Source organism: Dasypus novemcinctus, unplaced genomic scaffold, assembly GCF_030445035.2.
Source record: "Dasypus novemcinctus isolate mDasNov1 unplaced genomic scaffold, mDasNov1.1.hap2 scaffold_157, whole genome shotgun sequence".
In the NCBI taxonomy this organism is placed as follows: domain Eukaryota; kingdom Metazoa; phylum Chordata; class Mammalia; order Cingulata; family Dasypodidae; genus Dasypus; species Dasypus novemcinctus.
The window spans coordinates 525,492-543,116 of NW_026688157.1; the positions used below are offsets into that span (position 1 = coordinate 525,492).

The following is a 17,625-nucleotide window of genomic DNA, read 5'->3' on the forward strand; positions in this document are numbered from 1 at the left end:
AGATGGCCCTGCCCTCAGAGCCCGTCCTTGCTCCGTCCGGGCCCCGTCTGTCGGGGGCCTGGGCAGAAGGGTCAGTGAGGCAGCGGGGAAGGCGGGGTGGAGGCCCAGCGCTCCCCGGGGGGTTTCGGCTGCCGCGCCTGGACTGAGGCCTTCTGTGGCTCCAAGGTGAGGCCAGGGAAGGGGCCCGGCCAGTGGCAGGCTCAGTGTGAGGAGAAAGGGGGTGCTGTCCCTGGCCCCTCGAAATCGCAGGTTCCGGGTAGTGGCTTTCTCTGCGCTGCTGTCCCAGGTTGCGACCCCCCCGCAGGGGCACCAGGTTGAGGACAGGGGTCCAGGGTCCACCTCCCGAGGTCCTGCCCGCAGTGGGCCTGCTAGAACGTCTTCAGGGTTCAGGCCAGGCACGAGCATTTCCTTCCTACACTCATTTTAAGTGACGCTTTGGAATATCCAGAACCGGGTTCCTACAGGCTTTGCCCTCCCACGGGCCTCCCAGCCTGACGGGGTTCAAGACACAGCATCTGAGCCTAGACAGCGTGGGTTCAAATCCCAGCTCTGACTCTACAAGCTGGGTGATTCTGGACAGATCACTGGACCTCTTTGTGCCTCAGTTTCCTCAGATGCAAATGGGCATGAGCCGTTGTGAGCATAAATCTGGTTAATTCAAGCAAGGTCCTTGGCGACAGGGAGCACCGGCCTGGCTGTGTCCTGCCAACCATGCCTGGACAGGCTGCTGGAGTGTCCGCTGGTCCCTGAACTGGGGGGAGCTGTGTGCAGGGGACACTCGGGGGACCCAGAGGGCATGAGGCCAGGCAGCCGCAGAGAATGGGGTGGAGCGTGCTGGGGGCAGTCGGGGGCCCCCCCCACCCCCGGCCTCCAACCAGGTCTCACCAGTTCCTGGGCCCGCTGGGGTCGGGGCTCTGGACCCGGCGCCACGAGCCCTGATGGGCAGCCCCGTGGGCTGCCCCCCATCATCCGCCCTCCCAGAAAGCAGCCAGTGCCGGCTGGCCACGACCTCTCTTTAATGAAGTCCTGGGGTGCTTTGACACGGGGGCTGGCGGGGCAAGGGAGGTGTGGCTGGGGCGGCAGTGAGGACACCGTCTCCTCTGCCGGGGTCCCGCGGCAGGACAGGCGCGCTGCGCGGGGGCTCAGAAGATGTCGGGGACGATGTAGTCGGTGTGGACGCCGTCGATCAGCCCGGCCCCGTTGTTGTGGACGAACCAGCAGGTGACATCGGCCGCGTGCCGGGGGTCGTTGCTGTAGGCTCTTTGCAAGCCCCTGTGGAGACATGAGTCAGACGCGGCCCTTGGACCTGGCAGGGCTGCGCCTCCTCCAGGAAGCCTGCCCCACCTGCGCAATGCTCAGAGGAAGGTCCCGGCCCGTGAGGGGCGGGCAGCCCGCCTACCTGGTCACCGTCAGTCGGCGGTCCTTCACCACCATGGTGGCGTCTGGCTTTGCGGGGTCAGAGCCTGGACGGATGTTGGACACTTCGAAGTCCAAGGGGTGGAAGAATTGTCCTGGGAAGGCACGTGGGAGGCTCGGTAACTCCTGGGTGCCTCGCCCGTGCCTTGGACCTGGAAGGTGCTCCCGGGAGGCTGAGAGCTTTTGCTCGAATCCCTTTTCAAGGGGGAGCCTGTTTCCGGTAGGATTGGCACCCAGAGCCACGGGCTATACTCGCGCTGTAGCTCCGGGTGGTCCTACATCACATCTTCTTTAACCATTTCCAGAGGAGAGAGGTTAGAGGGGAAGGGGCTGGCGGGGAGTAGGGTACACAGGAAGCCTCTGGGAGAAGCCATGTGGCGATGGCCCACCGGGTCCCCGCAGCCCCCTGCGCCCCCTCCCCACTCACCAACTGGCTCACTGAAGCCTTTTTGAGGGACACGACCCTGCCCTAGCCCCCCCACCCCGGCAGAGCCGAGCCTTGGAGACCATGTGGGAAGGGGGCCTGCCTTGGTGCCTGGGGCCCCCCAGGAAGCCCCCACCCCACAGCCCTGCCCGCCTGGCCGGCCATACCCAGCAGCCCGTGCGTCCGCGCCGGCATCTGGTGACTGTCCAGCACGTAGAAGCCCAGAAAGTCCCGGTGGACGGCACTGCCATTCCACGCCCGGTGCAGGATGGCCTTGAAGATGCCCCTGCCGGCCACGGACACCACCAGGCCACTCCTGGGGTCAACGGTCACCACCAACCTGCAGGGCCGGGCCAGCCGTGAGGGCGGGGGCCGCCACGCCGCGCCCCCTCCGTCCAGCCGCCCTCGGCCTCCAGGGCCCCCGCTCCCCAGATGGGCGGGTGTTCCCTGCGCCGTGCTCCCGCCCACGGGCTGCTGCTGTGCGCCGGGCCCTTACAGCGTGACAGGCCCGTCCCGGGCCTCCATGCAAACCCTGAGGACCAAGGCCCAGAGAGGTTAGGGAACTTGCCCAAGGTCACACGGAGCCAAGACTTGGGCTCCGGCCTGTCCAATATTACAGTCTGTGTCCTCGAACTCCCACTCGTCCCCTGTGTCTCCTGCCCCAGACTCTGCCCTCCTCTTCCCAGAGCTCTGCTGCTCAGCATCGGGCCCCAGTGTGCAGCAGACTTTGTTGAACGAATGGGTAAAGGAAGGAACAAGCACAAGGGGCCCGAAGGGAAGTCCCAAAATACTGCGGTTCAGAGGAAGGGGCTGGGAAAGCTTCAGGGAGGAAGTGGCCTTGTGCCAGGCCTGGGAGGACGAGCTGGCTTTGTTTGGTGGCGAGGGGTAGGTAGGCCAAAGGCGAGGCCACGATGGGAGCAGGCGTCCAGGAGCTGAGTCCCGAGCACACATCTGCTACCAAGGGAATGGGTGGCAGGAGGTCCACAGGGTCTCGCAGATCTGCGCAGGCCCAGTGGTGGCCCCGCCGGCCAGGCTCAGGGAAGAGGGCCCTGCAGGCGCGGGCAGTGGAGCTGGCTCTGGGGCCTTCGTGCCTTGGCTGAACCGGCCAATGCCCCTCGATGCCACGGCTCCCGCCTGCCCCGGCTCCCCTCCCGTGCGGCCCCTGCCCGGTTACCCGTCCTGCCACAACGTGGTCCGGTCCTTCCAGGAGAACACGGGCCCGCCCCAGCCGGGGTTCACGGTGATGTTCTGAGGAGTCACCTCCAGCTGGAAGCCCGTGGCGGGGTTGGCGATCCCCAGGCGCCCGAAGTAGGTGGCCGCCGGCCGCCCCGCACCCCCGGCCTCGTCCCCGATGAGCTGCCCGTTGACGGAGAAACCTGCAGTGGGGCGAGGGGGCTGCCACGTTTGATCCCTGCCTGGCCTGCCTAGGCCCACACCGCGCCTCCCGCCTGGAAGACCCCGCTGTCCTCCAGTGCCACCGTGGACGCAGGAAGCTGCATTTATATGCGTCCGGGCCCCGGGGATGGGGCTTGTGCCTGCTCCTTCTCTGCGGCCCCAGGCCCTGAGATGGGGTCTTCGCAGAGGCCTCCCCCGACCTGAGCGGCCAAAGGCCCCCTCCCTCTCCCACTCTCTGCAATGACCTGCTGTGAGTTCGTTCATCTGTTTGTCTCCCTTCCCTAAACTCCACGAGAACGTGACTCTGCTCTGTCCCCACCGCATCCCCCCCCCTGGGAGATGCTCTGGAAACACCTGTGGATGGGCCAGCTGAAGATGAGGGGCCCCTTGTTCCAAAATGAAGACTGTCAAGATGGTGGCAGGGGAAGCAGACGTGGCTCAACGGATAGAGCATCCGCCTACCATATGGAGGGTCCAGGGTTCAAACCCAGGGCCTCCTGACCCGTGTGGAGCTGGCCCACGCACAGTGCTGAGGCGTGCAAGGAGTGCCGTGCCACACAGGGGTGTCCCCTGTGTAGGAGAGCCCCACGTGCAAGGAGTGCGCCCCATAAGGAGAGCCGCCCAGCGTGAAAAAAGTGCAGCCTGCCCAGGAATGGCGCCGCACACGCCGAGAGCTGACACAGCAAGATGATGCAACAAAAAGAAACACAGATTCCCGGTGCCGCTGATAAGGATAGAAGCAGTCACGGAAGAACACACAGCAAATGGACACAGAGAACAGACAACGGGGGCGGGGGAAGGGGAAGGGGAGCGAAATAAATAAAAATAAATCTGTAAAATTAAAAATAAAAAAAAGATGGCGGCGGCAGAGCAGCAAACCAAGCGCAGCCTTGGCGCCCGCACAGGTCTCACCCGCTGAAGCCAGCCCGGGCTGGGCCCAGCCACGCAGGTGGGGAGAGAAGAAGGCAGGCTGCGCTCGGGGAGGTGGTGGGGAGCAGAGGCCTTGGCCACTGCCCTGTCCATGGCTGAAGGGCCGGGTTGAGGAGCCCGGGCTGCGCCGTGATGTTGGGGTACCTGTGTCGGGGTCCTGCACCAGGCTCAGGACCACACCAGGCTCCTCGTTGATGTTGAAGCACAGAGCGTCCTCCTTCTGGGGCACGTGGATGATGAAGTGGGGATCCCCGTCCACTGGGGACGCAGCATGGGCTCAATGACAGGGGGCCTCGGGGGAGAGGGCCGGCCAAGGGCAAAGGCTCCACAAGGCAGGGTGGGCACGGGCGCCCATGGGCGGGCATCCCTCGGCCCTCGCAGAGACTCACCGCCGGTCACTCGGTCTGGCACCTGCTGGACGTCGGGGCTGGTGTGCGTAGGAGGAGCCTGCGAGGCCGGGAGCTTGAACACTGGCAGGTGAGAGTGAACGGCGTCGCGGGAAGGCGGCCACCCCGCTCCCAGCTGCCGGCCCCTTTCCTGACGCCCCTGCCCCCTGGGCGGCTGGCCTGAGGCCCACAGGGGCAGAAGTGGACACAGGACACCGCAGGCTCTGGGCTGCCCCTGGGATGTGGGGCCAGAAGTTTGGCCGGCCGTGGTGGGCTGGCCCGTTCTGCCTCTCTCCATGGGGTCGTGGGAGGGCTGGGGGGCTAAGGGTGGGGGAGACAGGCCCCCGTCAGAGGGGCTGAACTAAGGATTCCCAGCGAGAGGCCTTAAGCCGTGGCTTCCTGGCCAGGCAAATGGGGGTGTAACTCGGGGGGCTGGTCGGGACTGAAAGCAGAGCCTGAAGGAGCAGAGAGAGGTGGAGACACGTGCTGTCGGGCTGGCTGTCACTTACTCCTTCGTCCCAGCATCTCTGAAGAAGACAACCACAGGGAGGGTGCATCACCACGGCGCCCCACTCCCCGGGCAGGCCCCGGGCCCGCCTCACAGCCGCACGGAGGGGCCCGGGTGCTGCCAGCGGGGGCTGGGCAAAGGCTCACGAAGCACAGAGGCGGCGGCCACGTGTTTGCACCCAAGCGGGGAAGGGCGTCCCGGAGCAGCAACGAGCCTGGGCGAAGGAGCGGAGGCAGGAGAACGGGCTCCGAGAGCCTCTCGCTAACACCAACACGCCTGGGAACTCACCCAAGGGCAGAGAGTCTGGAAGCGAGGGGGGGGGGGAGAATTAGAGTCGGCGGGGGGGGGCCTCAGAAATGCCCCCGCAGCCCCTGGCTGCCAGCTGTGGCCCCGCAGCCCGTACCCTCCGGTGGCTTGTCGATGACGGGCTCCAGGCCGTCCTGGTCCACCATGCCGCCGATGGTCATGGAGGTCAGCGGGGTCACGAACTGGTAGGCCAGGGACAGCCCCAGCGCCTCGGCCGACAGGTTGGCCCTCTCCTTCCCGTTCACCATCGTCCTGCGGGCAGGCCCCGCTCTGCCGCCTGGGCGGTGGAAGCTCGCCCTCCGTGCCCTCCTCCGTTCACGCACGCACTCGCTCACCCAGGCACTCAACAAACGCGTCGAGCGCCTCCGAGGCCCCCGTTCAGTGAACGGGTCCTCCAGGCCTCCTGGTTTAATGGCTTCCCACAGAGAAAGCGGGAAACGGGCCAGAAGATGGTTTGGAGGTGGAGGGTGTGCGCCTCAGAGAGACTCGGAAAAGTTAAGGACCGGGAGGCCTGGGACCGGGGCTCTAACCTCTCTGAGCCTCAGTTTGCTTGTCGGAAATGGGGATGAGGAGAGAATTCCCTCAAACGCTGTGAGGATGGGTGACCCAGCAGCCATACCACGCAGGGTAGCTGCCCCTGCGGGGACTTGGTGTAGGTAAACAGTGGGCTGCCCTGTGCCCCCGACAGGGCCCTGTCCACACTATTGACTGGCTGGTTGATATTAACTTAGTGGGCAGACCAGAAAGAGAAAAGTAAATCTGACCTGCTTACAAGTTCAAGGGCCCAGAACCACCCCTTGACCATTTGCCTCATGGGTCCGACAGCCTGGGGCTGGGTGGGGTATGTGTGTGCAGAGGTGCACAGGGCCCACCCCAGGCAGCCCCAAGGGTCATACCGCTTGGCTAGCAGCTCCTGGATGGTCAGGTAGGCCCAGAGGCGCTCCACATGGTTCTCCAGCATGTGGCCACGCTCACGGAGCAGCTTCTTCATCTCTTCCTCATCCACCAGGCAGGTTGTCTTGAATTCTTGGCCCTCCTGAGGTTTGAGGTGGGTGAGAGGCCTGGTGCCGTTATGAGCTCAGCCTTAGGCTGAAGCCTGGGGGCCCGAGGGGGCCTGCTGTTGTTGGGTCTCTGTGCTTCATTCTCAGCCACACAAACCCCTGTCCTGAGCCTGTTCTCCTCATCCTTCCTCCTTCCCTCTGTCCCTCCCTCACCCATTCACTCATCCATTCATTCATCCATCCATCCATCCATCCATCCACCCATCCACCCATCCTCTCATCCACCCATCCACCCATCCTGCCACTCATCCATCTATCCATCCACCCAACCATCCACCCATCCATCCTCCCATTCATCCATCCTCCCTCCTACCCATCCTCCCAACCATCCATTCACCCATCCTCCTATCCTCCCGACCATCCATCCACCCATCCTTCCATCCATCCTCCCACCCATCCATCCACCTATCCATTCATCCTCTCACCTACCCATCCTCCCATCCACCTATCTACCCATCCTCCCACTCATCCATCCATCCATCCACCCATCCACCCATGCTCTCACTCATCCATTCATCCATCCACCCATCCACCCATCCACCCATCCATCAGTTCACCTACCCATCCTCCCACTCATCCTCCCAACCATCCATCCACCCATCCATCTATTCACCCATCCTCCCATCCATCCATCTACCCATCCTCCCATCCATCCATCCACCCATCCTTCCATCCATCCACCCACCTACTCATCCTCCCAACCATCCATCCACCCATCCTCCCAACCATCCATCCATCCACCCATCCACCCATCCATCCACCTACTCATCCTCCCAACCATCCACCTACTATCCTCCCAACCATCCACCTACCCATCCTCCCACCCATCCTCCCACCCATCCTCCCATCCATCCACCCACTCATCCCCTATCCATCCATCCACCCACTCACCCACCCATCCATCCATCTATCCATTCATTCTACAAATGCTTGCTGAGCACCCTCTGTGAGCCAGACTTGGCGGGTCCTGGGGATCCTGCGGGAAAGGCAGACCAGGCCCTGCCCTCATGGAATTCTCCTCATGGAGGAGACCAATGAGCACCTGACTGCTAGGTTGCTTGCACCATAACCCTGCCTCTAAATGCCCACTGTGTCCCAAGTGGCCTGCGTCATTCAACTTGTTACTGCACTTATCTGCCTTCTCTCCCCACTACAATAATGGTGGGCAGCTCTGCATGTTACATGGATTATTTCATTTATTCCACACAACACTCTAGTGGGGTGTTACCCCATGGTGTAGAAAAAGAAACTGAGGCATAGAGAGGACCCCACTCCCCACTCAAAGCCCATGTTCTGATCCTTCACCCCCTGTGTGGGCAGGGCCCAGGTCTCACACACTCATGACCCCCTTGTCCACACACACACACATGCTGCACCCCATGCACACAGTAGGTGTTCAGGAAAGCGTTGTCACGCCACAGGGGAAGGATTGCCTCCTGTTTGCTCACTCCCTCAGGAGAGTGATAGTAAGAGAAACAGGTGGCCCATTTTTGGGCCAAGGCGCTTCAAACTGCTCATTCCAGCCAGTCCAATCTCCGGGACATCTGTGTGGAGGGGTCGTCAGGCCTGGGAGGTCTGGGGTGCTACTCTGGGGGTAGGCAGGGTGGGGGACAGGGCAGGGTTGGAGACGCTGGGTGCAGCACCCACATGGCCATCCACTCACCCCCTGGGCCCGCACGCCAGCCTGGAAGCTGCCCCGCTTGCCGTCGGCGACGCGCCCGGCCACCACAATCTCCGAGCCTTCGTAGTACTGCTTGTGGCGGTGCTGGGTCAGGGCCGAGATGGCCTCCCGGGGGTACTGCAGCTCCACATCCACCAGCAGGGGCGTGGCTACCTGGCTGTAGAAACCCTGCAGGGCCGGTGGCCGCGGCCTCAGAGCCAGGGGGTCCCCTGAGCGCCGGGTCCCGGGTCCCTGCCACTGATGGGAAGCTGCCCCATCTCTGCCCTGGGCTTTGACCCACCTCAGCACATCTGGCTACAAGTTGTGGGTATCGCCTCCTGCTCCCCAGCTCCCAACAGCCCCGCCTGCTCATGCCCCCGGCTGGGAGCACCGCCAAGGCAAAGACCACCCTCTGGCACGGGTGACCGTGTTGGGCGAAGGCCAGCTGTGTAGGGCCCTGAGACCAGCACTCTGCAAACACTGTCCTGTTCCTGCTCACCAAGTGGGCGGGGGGGTCCCCGCTTTAGAAGAGAAGGCTGAGGCAGGGAGAGGTTAAGAAACTGGTTCCAGGTCACACCGCTGATTCGAGCCCGGTGCTCCGCTGAGCTGCTGGGCCAACGGCTGCCGAGCCAGCCCCACGGGTGCGGTTGGCGGTGGGTGTATCTGGGCGAGGCGGGGTGGGGGGCGAGGGGGAATGACCTGCAGCTGCTGGGTGGCGTCGTGGTCCTCGTAGATCCTCTGGGCCTGCCCGCTGTTCTCTAAGGACATGGCCTCCAGGAAGCTGAAGTCCATCTTGTTGCCGAAGCCCAGGTTGTACAGGGGGAACCTGCCCTGGATGGCGTTGCGGACGTTCTCGCGGATTTGGGAACGGTCCGTCACCCCTGCAGCCACACACCAGGGCCCGGTCCACAGGCACGTGGGGCACGAGGGGGCGTTGGGGGGCACACTCCGTGGGGTCTGCCCTCTCCAGCCCCACAGGTGTCTCGAAGCAACACCTCCTCCTGGCTCACTGGGGGACTACAACAGCTGCCTGCAGGGTCCCTCGCAGACCCCCCGTTTCTATGAATTGGTCACAAGCAGCCCTGACTTGGCTACCCCACTCGAAACCCTCTGTGGCTGCTGGCTGTGGCCTGTGAGGCCTTGTCGACCTTTTCACCCCCACCCCACCTGTGTCCTCACCTGTCTGCAGTCCCCAGGTACACACGCTGTGGCTTTGCTCATGGGGCCCCCTCGGCCGGGGGTCCATTCCTGCCTCTCCTTCTGGATTGAGCTCCGGAGTCACCTCCTCCAGGAAGCCTTCCCAGACCCTGGCCAGGCCAGTTGCCCCTTGTCCATGGTCCTGCAGCCCCCTGTTCTTTCAGGGACCTCGACAGAGCCTCTGTTCCTGGACCTGCCTCCCCCAGGGGACCCTGGGTTCCTTGAGAGCAGAGACACATCTCGTTCTCTTGTTATCCCTCCTGGTCCCTAGCCTTGCACTTGGCACACAGTAGGTGTTCCCTGAACAGTTCATTAAATGCAACCTAGGAATCCTGCCCTTGCTCTAGGGCCCCATGCAGCCCCACGTCTTACAGAAAATTCCCTAAACTTCCAACATGTAGGACGTCTCGGAGAACCCACAGACATGGCGATCTAAGCCGTTTCTAGACCAATGCTTGACTTTACCCTGAGCCTTTCTACCCCCCCATCCCCGACAGCATCCCCAGTGACTGTGTTTCTGACCTCGGCTTGAATGCCTCCAACAGCAGGGAGGTCACCACCTCCCAAGGCAGTCCTCGAGGCGCTTACCCTCGGTGGGCTCGCCGTCTGTTAACATGATGAGAACCGACGCGTGGTTCCTGAGTTCCGGGAGGCTTTGCTGAGCTCCGTTCAAGATCTCAATTCCCCGGAGCAAACCTCCGTTCAGGTTTGTGGCTGCAAAGGGGAGAAAGCAGACCGGCATCCATCTTCATCCCCAGGGCCCAGAGGCGACACGGCGGCGGCCCGAGACCCCTGCCCTTACCGCCCTGGAGGGAGAAGCGCCGCACGAAGTCTCGCGCCGCCTGCAGGTTGGCGGGGGAGGCCTGCACCAGCGAGCCCCTCCACGACTGCACTTGAGTCCCGAAGAGAACCAGGTCGAAGTAGTCCCCTGGCCGCATGTCATCCAGGATTTTAAGGAGGGCCTCCTTGGTCTGCAAGGACACGGCGGTCAGTGGAGGGACACCGCCCCAGGGTGGCCCCGTCTCAGGGCCGGGACAGAAGAGCAGGAAGGGATGGTTAGGAGAGCCAGGTGGCCCCAGGGGGCGCTGTCCTGTCGGTCCCTGGGGCCACGTGAGGAGGATGAGAGGCCAAGGGGAGGCGGTGGGGGGGTTGGGATGGGGCTGTCCTTTCAAAGTCCCGCCTGTCCAGCTGAGGCTTCACGGCACCATGGGCCGGGCACTGGACCACTGAAGGGCTGGTGGTGCCCTGCCGAAGGGCGCTGCCCGGGGGCCCACACTTATCCCCTGCACGCTGAGCACAGAGTTTCCGCCTTCCAATCCCTTCTCCACCCATAAACACCTAGGCCCTGAGGGCCTTGCAATCATTCCCAGTTTTGCCATTAGGGCAAACAGGCTTGCCCGGGCGGCACAGTGGGGAACCGGTGGCTGAGTCCAGGGCCCCTGACCCCTGCAATTTCCATGAATCACTGCCCCCAAACAAGAGCAGAAATCCTAACCCGAACCCTGGTGGCAAAACCAGCCTAGGGTGGATGACGGGGCAAAACATTTCAAGCCGCAGTTGCACCTGCTTCACTTTCTGGCCTTCCATGGAGTTACTGATGTCAATCACAAAAACCAGGTTCTTGTTCAGATTCTTCAGATTTTGGGGGGCGAAGAAGTGGGCGAAGTGGTTATTGGCGACCTGAAGTGTGAGAAACGCGTGAGGCCTCTGTCCCCAGCACCCCGTGCCCACGCACTGAGGCTTGGGCCAGAAGGCTCGGACTCACTAGGAGGTCACAGAGCTTGTCCCGGTTGACGTCGTAGGTCACCTTGAAGTCCCCGTTCAGCAAGGAGGTGGTGCATGTGGGGCAGGACTGCTGCTGGCTCACCGTGGGGCGGAAAGACACGTGGCCCTGGAATCATGGAGAGCGTCAGGCGTTACCGGATTACGCAGCCGCAAACAGGATGTTTGCGAAGACAAGGTAAGAAGGCGTGTGTGTGTGTGTGTGTGTGAGTATGGGTGTGTGTGATTGCGTGAGCATAGAAATAAAGTCTGGCGGGGCCCCCACCCAGTGCTGACAGTGCCTATAGGTGGTGGGAGAAAAGATCTGTTTCTTTGCTTCTTCTGAATTGTTGGGGTTTTCTACAATGAACATCACCAGTTGGGGTAAATAAACGAGCAAAATAGTAACAGTATGATGGCATGAGGGGCACTAGTCAACCCACATTGTCAAGTGGAAAATCAAGGCTATAGAAGCAGACTTGGCTCAATGGATAGAGCGTCCCCCTACCACATGGGAGGTCCAGGGTTCAAACCCAGGTCCTCCTGACCCTTGCGATGAGCTGGCCCACGCACAGTGCTGATGCACTCAAGGAGTGCCGTGCCCCACAGGGGTGTCCCCCACATAGGGGAGCCCCATGCTCAAAGAGTGTGCCCCATAAGGAGAGCCACCCAATGCGAAATAAAGTCCAGCCTGCCCTGGAGTGGCGCTGTACACACGGAGAGCTGACGCAGCAAGATGATGCAATAAAAAGAGATACAGATTCCCAATGCCACTGACAGGAATGCAAGCAGACACAGAAGAACACACAATGAATGGACACAGAGAGCAGACAACTGGGGAGAGAGGGAGGGAAGGGGAGAGAAATAAAATAATAATAAAAAATAAAAAATCAATGCTACAACACTGTGCTGGAAAATAAAACCCACCTGGAGAGAGTCAAGAACAGAAGGAAAGGCCCGGAGCAGGGGCTGAGGGCTGGCTTGACTTGGTGCTCAGGGAAGCTGGGCATGCTTTTTACTCTAGACTTTTCTACACTTCTGCCCTGTCCACATTTTCTTTAAAGAGCTTTTTATCTTTTGTTTGTTTGTTCTAAGAATAAGATATGCGCATCAAAGGAAAACTTGAAAAAATTGGTAGGAGACAAAGACCCATTCCCTTGGTCCAACGCTGAAAGCAAGTGTGTCATTTTTTCCTTTCAATTGGAGGAACTCCCCCAAGCTATAAGACACGTTTCTTTTTATATGAATTGCTGTGGAGTCACGAACAAGACTGGTGGGAGCTTGAGGGTTTGCTCATGGCTTGGGTGGAGGGTGAGCCAGGAAACAGAACACTAGCTGGCACCACCCTATGCCACTTTTTTCTGGGTCCTAGGGAGGGGGCAAGCAGGGACTTCTAGGCAAGGATCTGGATGAGAACAAAGTCCTTTCCAAAATTAAGTTTCCCAGAAAACTGAAGCTTGGAGTCTTAACCACAACAGCACCTGCAGTCTGCTCATGTGCATACCTTTTCCTGCATGCTTTCCCATGGATGTGAGGCAGACAAGGAGGAAACTGAGGCACAAGCAGACCAGCAACTCATCCCAGACCAGACAGCCAGGGAGTGGTGGGGCCAGGGCTGGGGCCCCCCAGTCTCATTGTGCTGGGATGCTTTTGCTAACTGGCTCCAGGAACCGAGAGAACAGAGTTTCCCTCGGACACCAACCAGGGGGTACCGCCTCCCTCACCCCGAGGGCAGCTGATGCCCCTGCCTGGTTCTCAGCCCAAATCTGGACTGTCCATAAGGGCTGGGGCCAGGCTCAGAAGGCCCGAGAGGGCCCGCCCTGCTTCCAGATGCTCCACACACCTTTTTTCCTGAGAAGGACTTCTTGATGGTCTGGGCCAAGTCCTGGGGGAGGAAGGAGGCCTGGGCGTCCAGCTTGCTGATCCCCTGGGGCTCAAAGATGTCCACGTCGATCTGCAACATTGAAGCCAGTCCTGGACCAAGGCTCCCCTTCGGGTCAGTCATCATCACGTCTCGGCCAAGGGCCAGCATGTGTCCTGGCCACCTGAGCTCAGCACAGGGCACGGCATGGCATAGACCCTCCAAAAATACTGGCCAAATGAAGGTGTGCACACCTGGGCCACCTCTTAGGTGCCAGCGACAGCCACAGCCCTTCAGGCTGCCCAGAACTTTCTGGTTAACAGACCACCAGGACGTGTCTTATGATCCTTGTGGCAGGAATCCCCCATTTAACAGATGTGCAAACCGAGGCTCAGAGAGGAGGAGGGTGGAGGGTACAGGGACCTCTCTGCCCAAGGAAAGGCCATGGGAGTCCATACCCGAGAAGGTGTCCAGCCCCTCCCCTGTGTTCTCAGGCCGGGACTGGCCTGTGGTGAAGGCTCACCAATGCTCAGAGCCATGGTGAGACCCCCCGTGTTGTGGGGGTCACCTCCATGTACCTCAAAATGATGCACCAGCTGCTTGGGTTTGACTTTGATGACGATGTCGTACTGCTTAAATTTTCGCTTCAGCACCTCCTCGTAGGTCAGCTGGAATGTGACCTTGCTTCGGGGACTGACGTTGAGATGGATGGCGAATTGCTCCATCGTCCTCCCCGAAGCCCTGGACGTGCCACAGGGGCAATGACAGATGGATGGTCCATGAGCCTGGGCCCTTGTCTCTTAAAGCATGGTGCTCAGAAGCATTCCTCTTATTTCAGCACTGCTTCCAGGTTTCTCTGCCTTTGTCCCAGCTGGCCGGTCAGGGTTAGGGCCCTTCTCCCAAGGTTGATGTGGACCTTGTCCAGAGCACCTGTGCCAGCACTGGGCCTCAGGCAGTTTGCTCACTCTTCTATCGGCCTGCGGCTGTTCTCCACCCAAAGCCACCTTGCAGCTCTCAGGTCTGCCCTAGCCGGGGAGGGCGGCCCCAGATGCTGGGCCAGCAGGGCCCTGACTCACCTGACCAGGCCGGCAGTCTCCCCGGAGATGGCTGCCTTCCGGTACTGCTTCCACGCCAACACTTTGTCCTTTATGTTCGCGACATATGCCGTCCCATCTGATGTGCTGCAGGGAAGGAGGAGGGTCCTCAGGGGGCAGGTCCTCCGTGGCTGCACAAGCCCTTCCTGCGGGAGGTGCTCAGGACCCCCGTCCCCATGCACGCTCGCAGGAAGGTGCGCCCTGACTGGCCTCCCACTGCCCCCTGCGGTGCTCAGGGGCCCACGGGCAGCGAGACGGGCAGCCGTGGTCTCTGAGTCCAGCAAGAAGCCTCGGATCCCGGCCTTTGCCCCTGGGCCCGTGGCTGAGGAACATGCTCACGGAGTCCAGTTTGCTCCCCAAGATGAGAGCCAAGAGCAGACCTAACAGGCTCCTTCCTGCTGGCCTGTGGCCCTTTTGGCAGCGGGGAGATGGCCTGCACCGCCTGGCCACTCCGAGCCATGGTCTTAGGCCGGGACGTGGTAGATGGACCCCTCGGGGCAGGGGCTGTGGGACCTGGGTGGGGGCAGGGACACACACATGGCAAAGTCGCTGATGAAGGCCGTTTTGGGGATTTCCACGTCAAAGGCCACTTCCTTGGCCTGGTCGGCCGTGTTGACCACTTGGCTGGTGATGACACAGTGGGAGAAGCGAGAGGTGACTTTGCAGTTGACTTTCAAGGTCCGGATGATCACGCCGTCGACGGTCTGAAATGAGACGTGACGCCTGGGATGGGGGCATCTGAGGCAGCGAGAGGCTCCCTCCACACGCGGGGGCTCGGCCCCCAGCTCTGACGCAAGATGCCGAGGCGCTGGGCGAGCGAGCCAGGCCCCCGGAAAGACCAGTTCTTCCTTCCCCGCTGCGCAGTGGGGCACGGGGAGAGATGGGAGCGGGTGACTGAGTCCGGGAGACGCACATCCCCTCTGCCTAGGACTCTTACAGAGGAACACCCTCCCAGAGGGACAGGGAAATGAGACTGCGTGTAGGGCGCCCCATGGCAAACCCTCCAGCCGAGGCTCTCACTCACTGTGTCTACAGCCTGCCACTTCCGCAAAACAAAACCGGGGTCAAAGGTGAGTGCCAACGCGCAGGGGAGCAGGGCCCGTCCTCAGGACTGAGGCCCAGCCGTGCCCTCTGTCCCTCCGGCCTCGCCTCCTCCGTGCTATTGGGAGCTCTCCTTTCCAGTAGGGGCAGGGAAGGGCAGGGGGTGACCCCAGAACCTGGTGTGGGGTCTTGAGTCCTTCCAGCAGCCCAGCCCAGCCCATCTACCTGCTTCTGCCCCTGGGGCTAGCCACATACCTCAATGCCCCTGGGCCTGCCTGCGGCTGACCCCAGAGGGGGCATGGCCTGCAGGCCGGGGGCGGCCACCAGGTATAAGCACAGCAGCACCTGCAGCCCCGTGGCGCCGTCCATGGTCTCTGGGTTCCTGCGGCCTGTCACTTCACTCAGGCCAGTGATCAATAAGGTGCTGGATAAACGTGGATTAAACATTAGACAAGGCAAGGCAAATATTACAATTTGGGGAATCGAGAATCGGCAATGAAAACTTTCTCATGGGGAGGATTCTGGGACTTGTTAACTCCTGCCCAGACTCCGGCCTGTGCCCCTCTGTCTAGAACTGCCGAGAATCGGGAGGACCCCGGCTGGTTCCTCATCCTGGGGGACCCTATGGGTCTGGCATAGGGTGACCCTGGAGATAAGGTGACATGTGGCAAGAAGTCACAGTTCAAAATGGACTTCGAGGCTTTGTCAGGCTTTGCTTTCAGAATTCTTTCAGCATCAATAAGCTTTTCAGACAACCCTGCTTTGGCTGTCTCAGGAGGCAGATGTGGCTTAGGAAGTGCCACGACTTCTCCCCGAGCCCACGCTTCTGGTGGCACCAAGCCCAGTGACATTTCTGCCAGAGGGAGTCTGGGCTGCCAAGGGGAGGCGGAACGGATGACACAGGCCTCGGGCCACTAGCTCATATCCCTGGACCTTCTTGCCCAGATTTGGAAAGAACAGCAGTGAGCCTCGTCCTTCCTCCTGGGCGGTGAAGCCTGACAGCCAAGGGGAGAGGAAGGCGAATGACTCCTCTCCACAAGCGAGGGCTGATTGTGTGCAACACATCGTCTAAGTCTATTGTCTAAGTTTACCCTCGTGGTGTGACAGCAAGTGACAGAACTACAGAGCCCAAGCCTGTGACCATCCCATAAATACCAGAACGGCCTCTGCGTTATGAGGAAGAACAGAGAAGCATTGAAGACCCCCAGAAACCCCTCTCGTACCTGCAGTTTCTTCATTTTCTCTGTCCCCCACAAGTGACAGCACACTGGGGTAGACGTGGCCCCCAGCCAGTCCACTGTGTGACCCCAGGTGGGGCGTGTTGGCTGCTGCAACCTGATGAGGTGCGGGGGCCCAAGGCCTCGCTGATCTCTATTTGCTTGTCCTGGACTTTGTCTTATGGGGAAGCTTTTGGAAAAGGGTTTATTGTCCCCAGCCAGGATGACCTTTTGGCCTGTTTCCTGGCCCTGGAGGAAGATGAGATGGAGAGACACAAAACTGTACATTTGAGGTTCTGTTTGTTTCCACTCCCGTGTTGACCGAGCCCATGGTGTGTTGGGTCTGATGCCTACCACCAGGCATCAGCGTGATGAAATGTGGGGGGCTGGCTGGGTGCCCTGCACTGGCGCCTTGGAAAAGGGAGTCAGACAAGTCAAGAGAGATCCAGTGAGTCTCAGTGGTCAGAAACTGATCAGGAGCATGAACAGAGCTGTAGAAAGTTGGAGGGGTGAGGCTCATCTCCCAAAAGGGTTAGGAGCAGTTTCCTAGAGCAGGCGCCTGGGAGAAAGACTGACATTTGGGAAGGAAGAGTTGGGAAGGGGGGGGATAGAAGAGTAGATGGGGGGAGTGGTAAGTGTGGGGAGAAGGTCAAGGTTTCTGTGCGAAGGAAACAGGAGCTGGTGAAGGGGATGGAGAAGGAGGCTGGGAAGAGGTTTGGGGCCAGCTGGTGCAGAGGTCTGCCTTTTGGGTGGGAAACACTAAAGATATCTTTTTTTTTTTTAAGATTTATTTATTTCTCTCCCCTTTTGCCCCCCACCCCCATTCTCTGCTCCCTTGTGTCCATTCGCTGTGTATTCTTCTGTGTCTGCTTGCATGCTCGGCGACACCAGGAATCTGTCTCTTTTTGTTGCGTCGTCTTGCTGCGTCAGCTCTCCATGTGTGTGGCGCCACTCCTGGGCGAGCTGCAATTTCTTTGCACAGGTCAGCTCTCCTTGCAGGGCACACTCCTTGCATGTGGGGCTCCCCTACGTGGGGGACACCCCTGCACGGCCCAGCACTCCTTGCACTCATTGGCACTGCGCGTGGGCCAGCTCATCACATGGGTCAGGAGCCCTGGGTTTGAACCCTGGACCTCCTATGTGGTAGGCGGATGCTCTATCAGTTGAGCCACATCTGCTTCCCTAAAGCTATCTTAAGTAGGTACATGGCAAGATGAGGCTGGGGAGATAGGAGAGCCACCGGTGACCAGGGCCTGGCAGGCTTCCGAGAATCTTTTGTCCTAATTCATTTATTGCTTGTAACGATCCTTGTGGGATAGACACTGTTATTGTCCACAGGCTGCAGCTGAAGAGGATAAATTCATCCAC

At 60.6% G+C, this 17,625-nt stretch overlaps 1 protein-coding gene across 1 annotated transcript; it reads right to left on the reverse strand.

The window, feature by feature from the left end:
* Positions 1–996: 996 nt before the first annotated feature.
* On the reverse strand, positions 997–16,406 carry ITIH1 (inter-alpha-trypsin inhibitor heavy chain 1). Its single transcript, XM_058292604.2, has 22 exons — positions 16,264–16,406; positions 15,296–15,464; positions 14,537–14,703; positions 13,982–14,086; positions 13,484–13,646; positions 12,888–12,998; positions 11,049–11,174; positions 10,847–10,963; positions 10,086–10,254; positions 9,872–9,997; positions 8,786–8,967; positions 8,090–8,275; positions 6,262–6,401; positions 5,463–5,617; positions 5,348–5,362; positions 5,061–5,078; positions 4,555–4,635; positions 4,310–4,423; positions 3,015–3,216; positions 2,008–2,180; positions 1,400–1,511; positions 997–1,272 (listed from the first exon to the last, which is right to left on the reverse strand). The coding sequence occupies exons 2-22, from the start codon at positions 15,407–15,409 to the stop codon at positions 1,143–1,145; spliced, it is 2,706 nt and encodes a 901-aa protein (XP_058148587.1). The 5' UTR covers positions 15,410–15,464; positions 16,264–16,406; the 3' UTR covers positions 997–1,142.
* Between the last annotated feature and the right edge of the window lie 1,219 nt (positions 16,407–17,625).